We start from the raw sequence: 11,453 nt of genomic DNA on the forward strand, positions 1-11,453 counted from the left end.
TTTTGTATTGTTTGATATATTACAGATCTCTGCATTTCAATTTAAATGTATATTTTTGAATTTGTTACATTTTCAAACACTTTGTTAGGCAGTTTTACATTGTGACATGCTGAGGACAGGTTCAATTACATGCATTTTCCCAGTATAAATCATGCACTTAAAATAATTGCTTTTATTTAAAAAAAAAAAAAACATTTTCCCTGAGTATAGGCTACAGATTCCCTTTAGATGTAACTTATTTGTATGAATTTCTTAATTTTTAGCATAAAGGGCTTTTGTGGGTACAATCAAATATAGTATCAGATAGACGTACAATCAAATAGTCCACATTCAGCATCTATGCAGGCATTCCTCAGTCATTTGTTATGTGTGCCGTTCGTTCCTCTGAGCAGGTGGTGTGGTTAGCTAGGGGTCACTGATGTCTTTTTGCTTATGAAGTGAGAAATCTGATTTGTTCAGCTCTAGATGGTCTGTCCTGTGTTGCTCTTTTGCAGTATTAGAACTGTTTGATTGACAGTTATGTGTACTTCTGTGAATGGACAGTGGCTGTGTGCATGTGAACTTCAGTGGGAGCAAAATATCAGCTTCCGCTTTACTTTCCGCTCTGATACAGTTTATGCTCTGAGAGAAGAAAAAACAAGTGTGTGTGTGTGTGTGTGTGTGTGTGTGTGTGTGTGTGTGTGTGTGTGTGTGTGTGTGTGTGTGTGTGTGTGTGTGTAAGTGGACAATGCATCATCTTGAGCGCATTGGCTTTCAAAGCAATGCTGCTCCTTCAATGCTTTATACATTACATAGGAACATATCTGTTTGGGAAATAATGCCCTACTTCTACAGCTATAAGAATATCCATAATCGGTTTTATGGAAATTATTTTATGTTCTCCTATAATTCCATGGAAAATGTAATTTCAGAATTAAATCAAAAATCAAATCACACCTGAACCACACTTAAAAAGCAGTTTCAGAAACAAGTTTACGATGCAAGTTTGGAGACAGTAAGATGAAAAAAAAAAAAAAAAGAGAAACTAATCATTTTATTAAGCAAGGATGCAATAAATTGATCAAAAGTGACATTTATAATGTTACAAAAGATTTATATTTCAAATAAACGCTGTTCTTTTGAAATCCTGAAATAAATGTATCACGGTTTCCAAAAAACTATGATAATAAAAACGCTTTCTTTAGCAGCAAATCAGCATATTAGAATTATTTCTGAAGGATCATGTGACACTGAAGACTGGAGTAATGATGCTGAAAATTCAGCTTTGCCATTACAGGAATAAATTACATTTTAAAATATAGCCTATTAAAATAGAAAATATTTTGAAAATATCTACAGCCTTGGTGAGCTTAAGAGACTTTCAAAAAAACCTTACTGACGCCAAACTTTTGAAAAGTAGTAACACAATAAGAGCCACTGTGTTTTTAAAACATGACTTCCTCTGTCATATTTAAAATATAAATGTTTCAAGAGTTTCATAAGGTGATGCCTGACTTTGTCACACTTTATCATATCTTTTGGTTTGCTTCGATCATATTGCAAAACAAACGAATACAAATTGATAAATCAAATTAATTAAAATCTTTCATATTTAAAGTATAAGTAACTAGATTAGAATGATGTATTTGGTTTTGGCTATACATAATTCCAGCGAAAACTATACGATTTTGGCCCTAATGTGGTGTGATTCCATATAGAGTGAAATCAAATATAAAAAACAATGGGAATTGCATGATGGAGTCCTAAGAAAATAAATTATAGTCAGACTGCAGATCTGAAAATGTCATCATGTAGTTAAGCTTGAGATCACATCATCACAGCTGAATGGGCTCATGCAATGCTTCATGGTGAAGCAGCTTCAGAAGAGGCTGTTCAGAGTAAACTGGACACTGAGTAGATTAGTGAAAATCCCCTAAACAACAAATTTAGATCAAGCTTTCATCCCGTGAGGTCAAAATAGTCCTAAATTAATACAAAAAAGTGCAAATCAAACTCTCAGAAGATTAAAAAAAGCCTTCTTTCAATCAGGCCTAGAGTTGTATCATATAAAGTATGTGGTGTAAATCATAGGATGAGGGTTGTCATCTGGGAATGTGCACACAAATCATGGGCTGGAGTGGCAGACACTCCTGAGGCATAATGACAATAACATGTCCTTGCAATTTCTGTGACAAGTGCTCACAGCTGTAATGTTTCACACAAAATCCTAAAAATAAATGTTTACTATAACAGCTTATTTCTGTTCCAAAATTTGCTTGCTGTGATGACAGGGTTGATCCCCAATAGAGCCTTGGGCATTGCAAGGTCAACCGGACACCTTTTAACAGGTCAGAGAGGAGCAAATTACTTTGACAAAGGTGTGACAGCAAACACAAAAGCAAGAACACTCAATATGAGAAAACTCAATTAGGCACAAGGTGATTAAAAATAAAGATTGACCTAAAGCCACATAATGTACATTCAATGTCTTCAGGATTAGAAAGCTACAAGCAGGTGAGTTTTTACATTTGGAGCTAAACTTCTTAAAAGAACCATGTTCTTTTAAGAAGAACATTTTATTAATCTAAAGAACCCTTTTCCACTATAAAGAACCTATTGTGAAATGGAAAGATTCCATGGATATTAAAGGTTCTTCGTGAAACAATGGATGCCAATATTTTTAAGAGTGTATAGCAAAGCCAGAACTGAAAGTATAGCCTATATGCAAACAAACCCTGAGATGAATTCATTAACAATCACTGGCAGAACATTTGACATTTTCATAGATCATGGTGCAGAAGCAATCTTAGATTTACAATCACAATGCCATACCAGACACAACATTAATCACACTGAACTTGAGAAAAGGTTATAAGATATTGTCAGTACATGTTTAGATAATGCTTTTAACATTATGTGTCTACCAAGAGCTCCATATGTGACGTGGGCCTCAACCTCACCACATCTAGATACACTTGACAATACATTAGCGTTGCCCTGAACCATCTGTTCCTTAATAAATGCGCATAGATCAAAATCCTACTAGCCCTTTGTATGTCTTTCTGTGCATATTTGTGTAAAAACTGGCATGTTAATAACTATTTTTAACTAATCAAGCCATAAACGGTCTATAGGCCTAATAGTGGACAGAAAAAAAAAAACTTTAGAAAAAAGACTATTTCAGATAATATATTTTAATTTACATTATAATACAATCAATACTAAATATTATAGTTAGACTATAGCATTAAATAAAACCAAATCATTTAAATTAATTGAATATCCAAAAAAATTCTGTATTAATTTTTGTCATATTGGGGGTAACGTTACATGGCGATAAAAAGTTTATTAAACACATTATGAAAGGCACTTCTGTTAAACTTAACCAAGCAGAAAACAAAGCTTCAATCAAAGAATCTATACCAATAACTAAAATCCATGCAGACTCAACTGAAACAGACAAACTGTACATGAATGGACAAAGCAACGCCATTCATATCTGACACAGCGCACAATATCGATGCTGTAATGCACAACATCACCCGCAAAATCTAGATATTTTGTTGACAATGCGTACAATAACCCCCAAATAAACCCTAGAGACATTTTCAGAACATTACAAAGCTTTTGTCCCATCAGACTACGGCAATGAATCGATGTGCAGGGGGGCATGGTCTCATTCACACCGGTCCAGAGTTGCGTCTCCTCTGTATACTGCACGTCTCTTTTGTTGATTGTTTTCATTGTGGCGCCAATGCAGCAACATACAGTACAGTCAAGACTCAAAATACCATAAATACAGCAACTTACCTCGACGCGAAACACCGCGCAGCCCTTCAGAAACTCCGTGATGTTGCTCAAGCACTCGCTGTCGTTCTTGGGATCTTGAAAGATCTGAGGAAAACGGGAAGAGCGGTTGCAAAGTGTGAACGCTTTGGGAGTGAAGGACTGGCTCAGGTATCCTGCACGAGAGTCCACAGGCTAACTGACTGACTACAACTACATATACATCGCGAGTTAAACAGCACCGTGGAAGTGGACAGCAGGAGGAGGAAGTGACGTTTTCAGATGGACACCGAACGAACGAACACAATGGGACCAACGGGACGTGAACAACACACACACATAGACAGTATGCACACACACCCCTGTCCCCTGATCTGGCGGGGGAAATCAAAACCGATCCGTCATTCAGATCAGGTATTTTGAGAGGTAAAAGAGAATAATGCAAATCAAAACATTCAACAGTTAAAACATCAAATGGTTGGTTCTGGCGTAGTATTCGCTGCTAAGTGTTTTCTTTGAGGGAAAAAGGGCTCTTAGTCAAATTCAAAATCGACGAAACCCCAGAATTAATGTCAGTCATGGGATTTGTTGTATACTGCAGCAAGAAAGCACATGTTGTCAAAGTGTTGTAGCTGCAAAAGGGAAAACACGTGGTGGGTTGCCACTGAAATATGTTTGGACTGGGGTGGAACCAGAAGGAATGAATGAAGTCAATCGTAAATGTAAAAATGTTTAAATAAATAGAATATTAGAAATACCATTTTTGCACTGATTGGCACTATGTTGTTGAAACCTCCTTGAGAACAGTTAGGTACCCTTTTGAAAATAGCTTGAATATAGGCTATTGTGTACCTCAAAACATTTCTCCCTAATGGGGTAGCTGCATGTTTTTCAAGTTCTTTCTACAGTAGGCTCCATTTTGTAAGTTCCCTGGAGACCTTATGCCCAGAGGTTCTCCAGAGGGTTCCACCAGTCAGGCAATCTGTTTCTTTTCATTTTTACAGTGCAAAATTATCAGATTGGGACACAGGGAGTGGAAGCAATCCTTGTTCAATGTTTTCATGGGAAGCGTCTGCCAACCAACCCATCCTTATGTGAAATAATAACCCATGAAACCCATCCATATTTACAAAAGAATGCTGTGCAATATCTTTAGTTTAAGCCTGTAGTGTCTCAACCCTCTTTTAGGGCCCTTTCTTTCTGTTTTATTTTGTTTCCCTAAATCGATTAGAATGCAAATAACAAATGTAGCCTATTTCTTTATAACAAATTGTAGTTTTTTTTTAACAACATGTCAATTTACAGTTAGACTTACAGTTAAACACATTTCATCAAATAATTAGTTAGCTCTCCCAAAAATAAACATGATCCTTTACTCACCCTCATGTTGTTCTAAACCTGTACTACTTTTGTTCAGGCCAATAGAGGCGGTATTAACATTTGCATGGCATGGCATCTTACGCACAGAAGCCGGTGGCATATCCGGTTATCATTGGCATGTGCCAGTGGATAGCCACTGACATTGTTTCTTTTTTTATAATATGTACAATGTATTTAAATACATATTGCACTGTAAATACACAGTTGTTTTGATAACTCACATAATAACACAAAATAACAATAATTGTTCTATTTGCATATGATTGACAGTTAAGTTGTGTCATTTGGATTTATAAACTATATTTAGATTGGTGGCCACAACTAAAAAAAAATTTGTTAAAATTAAATTTAGTTCTAATTAAAGTGGTACCAAACCAGCAGGGGTATGTGCCACCACAACCTGACACTTACCAATCAGTTAGGCCTATTTCATGTAATTGTAAACTAGCTTTAGAGAAAATGCCACAAACCATTAAAGTGATACTATTCCAAAATGTATTATGAAAACTGGCATCAACCATTCAGAAGTTTGCTGGACCTTGACACTGGCTCTTCACAATGCAGAGTAATGTAGGTCTGTAGATACTATATTAAACTGGATGTCTATTATAATGTGCCTACAGCAAACATTCAACATTATTTCTTATTACATAATTCCATAAAATTCATTGTGGAATATTAAAGCCATAGATCATATAACCACTAAGAACATATTAAATTATAGGCCTATCTATATGTATTTAGATCAGTGACAGATTACTTGTTTTTGTTTTTGCTACAGTATAAATCACAAAAAAATTAGCCTACTAAATACGCCACCTGTGGATCTTCCTCAACTGTCGTAAGTTTTGGTTTATCTTGTACTCAAATACAGGTGTGCTACAAACTGACTGCATGTTTGAAAAATATTACCGATTTTTAAATATGTTTAGTTTATTTATTTTTTTAAAAAATGCTTAATTTGGCTATTTATTTAAGATTTTGTGCCACAATTACGACAGTATAACTGCTCAACTCATCTGTCAGTCACTACTGGAGGTGCCACAACATATGGCGACATGTTCCGCAACATGGTCAGTAGAACATGATGCAATCCTTCGGCACATCATAAGTTATAGTGAAAAAAACATACATTTACCAGCCCATAGGCCCTCCCATCGAATAAATCAGGACAGAAGTGGTCGAAAGTGGACAAAAGATACAACACTAGGTGTAAACGGGTATGTGTCCCTCATCTACTTGTGAACCGATCGACCAAAACGCATCTTAATACCAGGTGTTAACAGGGCCTAGACAGCAAGGAGCAACAGTAAGAGCTTTAAGTTATTGTTAAGGAAACTGTCAAGATTGCAAGTTGATTTGCTGAAAGATGTTCACAAATGTTCGTATCAGCAAATCAAATTGCAATGTCAATAAATCTTTCCTTCTTTGCAGTGTCATCCTATTAAGAGCTGCAAAGGATACCTAAGACGGTACTATAAGAAATGGATACTTCCTTTTAAGTCAGGGAGCCTAACAGCTAGAAGCTAGGATATATTTACGTTTTGTAGTGAATTGTCGGGATGCCTTATGTTTGAATACCTTCAGGTGTTCTTTAAAATGGTTTCTGTTCTTTTAGAGCTACAAAATGGGGTAACAAATCTAGAAATAGTTCTCATTATTGCACAGAGAATTGACCAGAAGAACAGAGTGTCTAAGATCATTTTAATTATTGATCAGTTTCATATTTTGATTGTCACAAATACTGCGATAGATATTTGGATCATTATGTACTGATGATAATTAAGTCAGTGACATGAATAACACAGGTAATATTTAAATATATATATTTGTTGCATTAAATGACAGTTGCTTTTAACAGGTTAGTTCTGTTGCACTCTGACTGGTCACATGGACAGTCCCGACACAAACATGAAGCTGCTGCCCACACCATCTAGAAAAGGATCAAGTGCACTAATATTTCTTTTTCCACTTTAAATATGCAAACTTTAGATAATTTTTTTTTTTCATTTCCACATAGCCCTCTTGCCGGGAAATAGACCTGCTGTAAACATCCTATTGTTATGCTCACAGTCAGAATGTGAAATTTGGTAAGCAAACCAGATGGAGCTTCAAAAGAGGTTATTGCTGTCATAGACTGTTAGTCATTGTCAGAGCTGACCCTGAATATGACTGAATTCTTAAAACGCACCCCCCTCTGTATACCAAACCAAGAAGGACAGACTCCATGCATTATTTATGATGAACTGCTTTACAAAACACGCTGGATATCATTATACTTGAGTGCTTATGTGCTGACTACCTGACTTTAATTATAAAAAAAGAATACATTTGAATTCTGTACCTGCTGAGAGGCCCTACTGGCATATTAGATCACTATAGATTTGCATTTGCCCTCAGGCATTTTATTCAGTGGAATATTTTGTTTTCACTCTGATACTATGAACTGTTTTTAATTTATTGTGTGATTTAATGTTATTGCATTCTTTTTACTTTTGTGCAATTTAGTTGAGATAAGGAAAAAAACGTGTTGAACTATAGTTGAATGAAGGCCATTTGGTGTGATTTTCCGAATTGCATTGGAAAGAAGCAGATGCTTATGGGAATAAAAAAAGAACACTGTTTCTTTAAATGTACAGCTTTTTGTCAATGTCTATGGAGGCCAATTTCCCATGTAAGCAATATAAACAGGGATTCATAGCTAACCTTGATAATACCTAATAGATTAATGCTGTTCATACACAGCCATGTAATGCGATTTGCACGCGCTTATCCTCAGGTTTCCATAACGTAGCCTATACAAACTGTGCTCTTACACACAGTCGGTTAAAATCTATGTTTTACAGGTTTCCTGTGAAATATGACAGTCAAAAGCAAACGTTTAGTTTATTATATATCTCACAATAAAATCGACGACTGCCAATGTTGTTGCCTGGAGCAACAGCAGCACTAGCGCGCGCTAAACGCCACAACCGACCTGCTTTATGCGTTTACATTCATATTGAGGATTAAACATCTGTTTTGACCAACAAAATATACACTATATTGGCCACTTGTGCGATAACACATATCCACGCGTGTGTAGAGTGAAGATTACGGGTAAAATGAACACTGAAACACGGTGCGCCAAAGGGAGGATGCGCGCTTACTTTATCAGTAGTGCCTGGACGCAGCCGCTCCAGCAGCCTGCACAGGACAACCCCATCCTTTAGCGAAGACTGCAGAAATCCATCGGGGTCCGAAATTGTCTTTTTTGGTGATTCCAAAACCCCGAGCGTAATGAGCCAAGTAACCGTTTGTTCCGCCGGATTCATGGCCACGCCAGCAAGGTCGATGCTCTTAGTATTATGATTGTAATGGGGGAAAAAATAGGCTGTCTATTGTCAACCAGTCGTTGAACTGGGAACCATTTTCTCTAAAACGTTTTATTTGTGGGATGGCGCATTATGGCGCTCCATGGAGATGAGTAATGCTATCGCTTCGCTCCCATTTCCTTTATTACGACAAGCTGTCAAACGCCTTTCACTGGAATACAGTCAGCGCACAAAACCTGCATCTTCCGGCAGATGACATCACAGCACAGACAGCCGTTTGTGACCAGTCTGCTTCGCATCCTGCTTTGCATGTGGACTGCATTCACCTGCTCTTTGCATGACAAATGTGTCATAACAGAGAGATCTTGTGGGCATTTGTTAGGAGACCTATTATGAGAGATTAGAGAGAGGGGAGCGTTTAAATGAAAGGATATTGTAAAATAGTTCTATACACTGTGGGAGGGTAAAAGCATGAACATGTAGCCCAGCCTATATATATTACATACATATATGATATGTTAAATATGCAATCTGCTGCCCTCCCATTATTAGACAGTGCTAATGTTGTTAATGTTTTATCAGACTAGTGCATTTCTTTTGTGATCCGCAGGGTGGCGTCCTTTGAACATTTGAAACTGGGCCGCTGAAAAACATCATAAACCAAATGGTTTTACGATCTCAGCTGGTTTAGACCTAGCTGTTCTCCCAGCCTAACCAGCTGAAAAGTGCCCAAAACTATTTAAACAGCATTAGATCAGACTGGGAGACCAGTCTCTTTTTTTTTCAAGCAGGGTAGGCAGGAAGTTAGAAATATGTTGTTTATTATTAGTCAGTTATCTCTTTATCACTTTCAGAATAATGTTTGGGTTTGTTAAGATTTTTTTTATTGTTTTTGAAAAAAGTCTTATGCTTAGAGGCTGCATTTATTTGATTAAAAATAGGCTACAGTTAAAACAGTAATAGTGTGAAAGAGTATTACAAAATAAAATATTTTTTCTATTTTAATATAAAAAATGTATATCCTTTAATGGCAAGGCTGAATTTTCAGCACCATTTCTCCAGTTTTCAGTGTCACATGATTTTTATGAAATCATTTTAATATGCTTTAATTTGCTGCTCAGGAAACATTTCCTAATATTATCAATGTTGAAACAGTTGTGCTGCCTAATACTTTTGTACAAACCATGATACATTGCTTTCATGATTCTCGAATGAATATAAAGTTCATCAGAACAGCATTTATTTGAAATCTTTTATAAGTGTCTATTGCACTCTCAGAAAAAAAGGTTCAAAGCTGTCACTGGGGCAGTACCCTAAGGTACAAAAGCTAAAATATGCTAATATGTACACCTAAAGTACTATATGTACACTTAAGGTACTAATATGTAGTTTTGAAGTACTAATACTATTATGTATCATTTAGGGGTAAATAAGGTACAAAGATGTAGGCCTACTTCTTCGCTTTTTAGGGTACTGCAATGACGGCTTTGTACCTTACTTTTAATCAATTTACAAACTTTAATCAATGCATAAAAGCATTCATGTTAATGCATGAATTAAAATATTATTTCCTTAAAAAATAAATTTCTGACCACAAACTTTGAAACAGTAGTGTAGCTTATATATTTCCATGTGTGACTCCTCTACTAAACACTGTGATAGCTTCCCATCCAAAGGCCATCCTCCTGTTGCACAACATAGACCTTGCACAACTACAACAATTGCAATTAACAGCACTACAAGTACTGTAATATATTGGACATACATCTCATAATATTGGCCCGTTCAGAAAAATATTTGCACTGCCACACACTTATTTTATAAACCAAAAAAAAAACTCACATACATATATTTAGTTATGAATTATTCCTGCTAAGTTCATTTTTATTTTCTAACTCTCAGTATTTATTTCTCTCTATGCAATTCGTACTAAGCGTCAAGGGAATCTCATTGTTCAGTGTAACCCGTTACCCTGTGCGAATGACAATAAAGAGCTTGAGAGGCTCAGTGCGTCTGGATGCGACCTTTAGTTCCAAATTATTAATGAACAAGCTCTGAGTAATGCGTAACAGTAAACTGGCGCAGTCAGAGTAACAAAGTATAATCTGTCAGCATGTGGGTGGAACTTAAACATCACATCTCTGCAAAAAGTTCACTAGTTATATTGGATTGACAGCATAAACCACCACTTTTCCTTTCCAGTTTACCACTCACTCCTGCTCCCTCCTGAATCATCTGGCAAGCTACCTTGAGGAATCTGAGTTCCCAGTGGGTCACCATGGATACCGGTAGAGGTTTAGTGCTCATCTCGAGAGTCAGAGGAGAAGAGAAGAAACCCCTCTGTGGCTGGAAGGGCAAAACATCATGTCTTAACAGGCCTGCCATGGGACTACCCAATCCCCAGACCCACCATCTCAAGTAGCAGTAACCAAGGATGCCCCAGCTATGATTTCCTCCCAGAGCACGCTCTAGGTGGACCCTCTCCACTTTTTCATTTCTTTTAACATTTTGATTCAATTTTACATTGAAGTAGTTACTCACTCTGGTTGTCTTGTCTTTTTTATTTTCCTTTGCCTATTTAAAGTAAAAAATAAAATCAGTGTGTGTGTTTGTAAAATACCTCAATGTCACCATCTTACACCATCTGCGCTAATAGCCTTGTAAAGTAATAAGCTAATGAGAGCAGTCTATATGTTATTACCCATCTCAATGGTACATTTAATACAGTTCAGTGTATAAAATACACAAAGAGAAGGCTGTGATAGTTTATTGCTACAATTTAACATAACATGTCTCGCTCAACTGCTCTCTTTTGTGTAGGAGCGATAAAGTGCTTTAGATTTTAAAAAAAAAAAGGCTTCACTGATTCATTTTAGTTCAATTTTGCATGTTATGTGTGATTTGTGTTTTTAATACTGCATGCTATAATACTCAGATTTATTGGTTTATTTCTCTAGACTGCCTCTCTCTCACACACTGCTTGCTTTTTCTCAG

The 11,453-nt window shown here is 36.4% G+C and overlaps 1 protein-coding gene across 6 annotated transcripts in view; it reads right to left on the reverse strand.

Annotated features, from left to right (window-relative positions):
* Positions 1–8,801, reverse strand: part of arhgef7a (Rho guanine nucleotide exchange factor (GEF) 7a) — a 28,383-nt gene extending 19,582 nt beyond the window's left edge. For 3 of the 6 annotated variants that reach the window (XR_013822294.1, XM_079881418.1, XM_079881421.1), the window contains exons 1-2: positions 8,295–8,786; positions 3,790–3,873 (exon numbers count right to left, since the gene is read on the reverse strand). Coding sequence is in view for 3 of the 6 variants with exons in the window: in XM_079881418.1 (XP_079737544.1) it covers positions 3,790–3,873; positions 8,295–8,459 (249 nt within the window). In the remaining 3 variants the exon portion in view is untranslated. Of the gene's footprint in view, positions 1–3,789; positions 3,874–3,988; positions 4,244–8,294 lie in introns of those variants that run through there. The other 3 variants (XR_013822293.1, XM_079881419.1, XM_079881420.1) reach the window with 2 other exon arrangements.
* Positions 8,802–11,453: the final 2,652 nt, after the last annotated feature.

This window comes from Squalius cephalus (assembly GCF_949319135.1).
Source record: "Squalius cephalus genome assembly, chromosome: 9".
In the NCBI taxonomy this organism is placed as follows: domain Eukaryota; kingdom Metazoa; phylum Chordata; class Actinopteri; order Cypriniformes; family Leuciscidae; genus Squalius; species Squalius cephalus.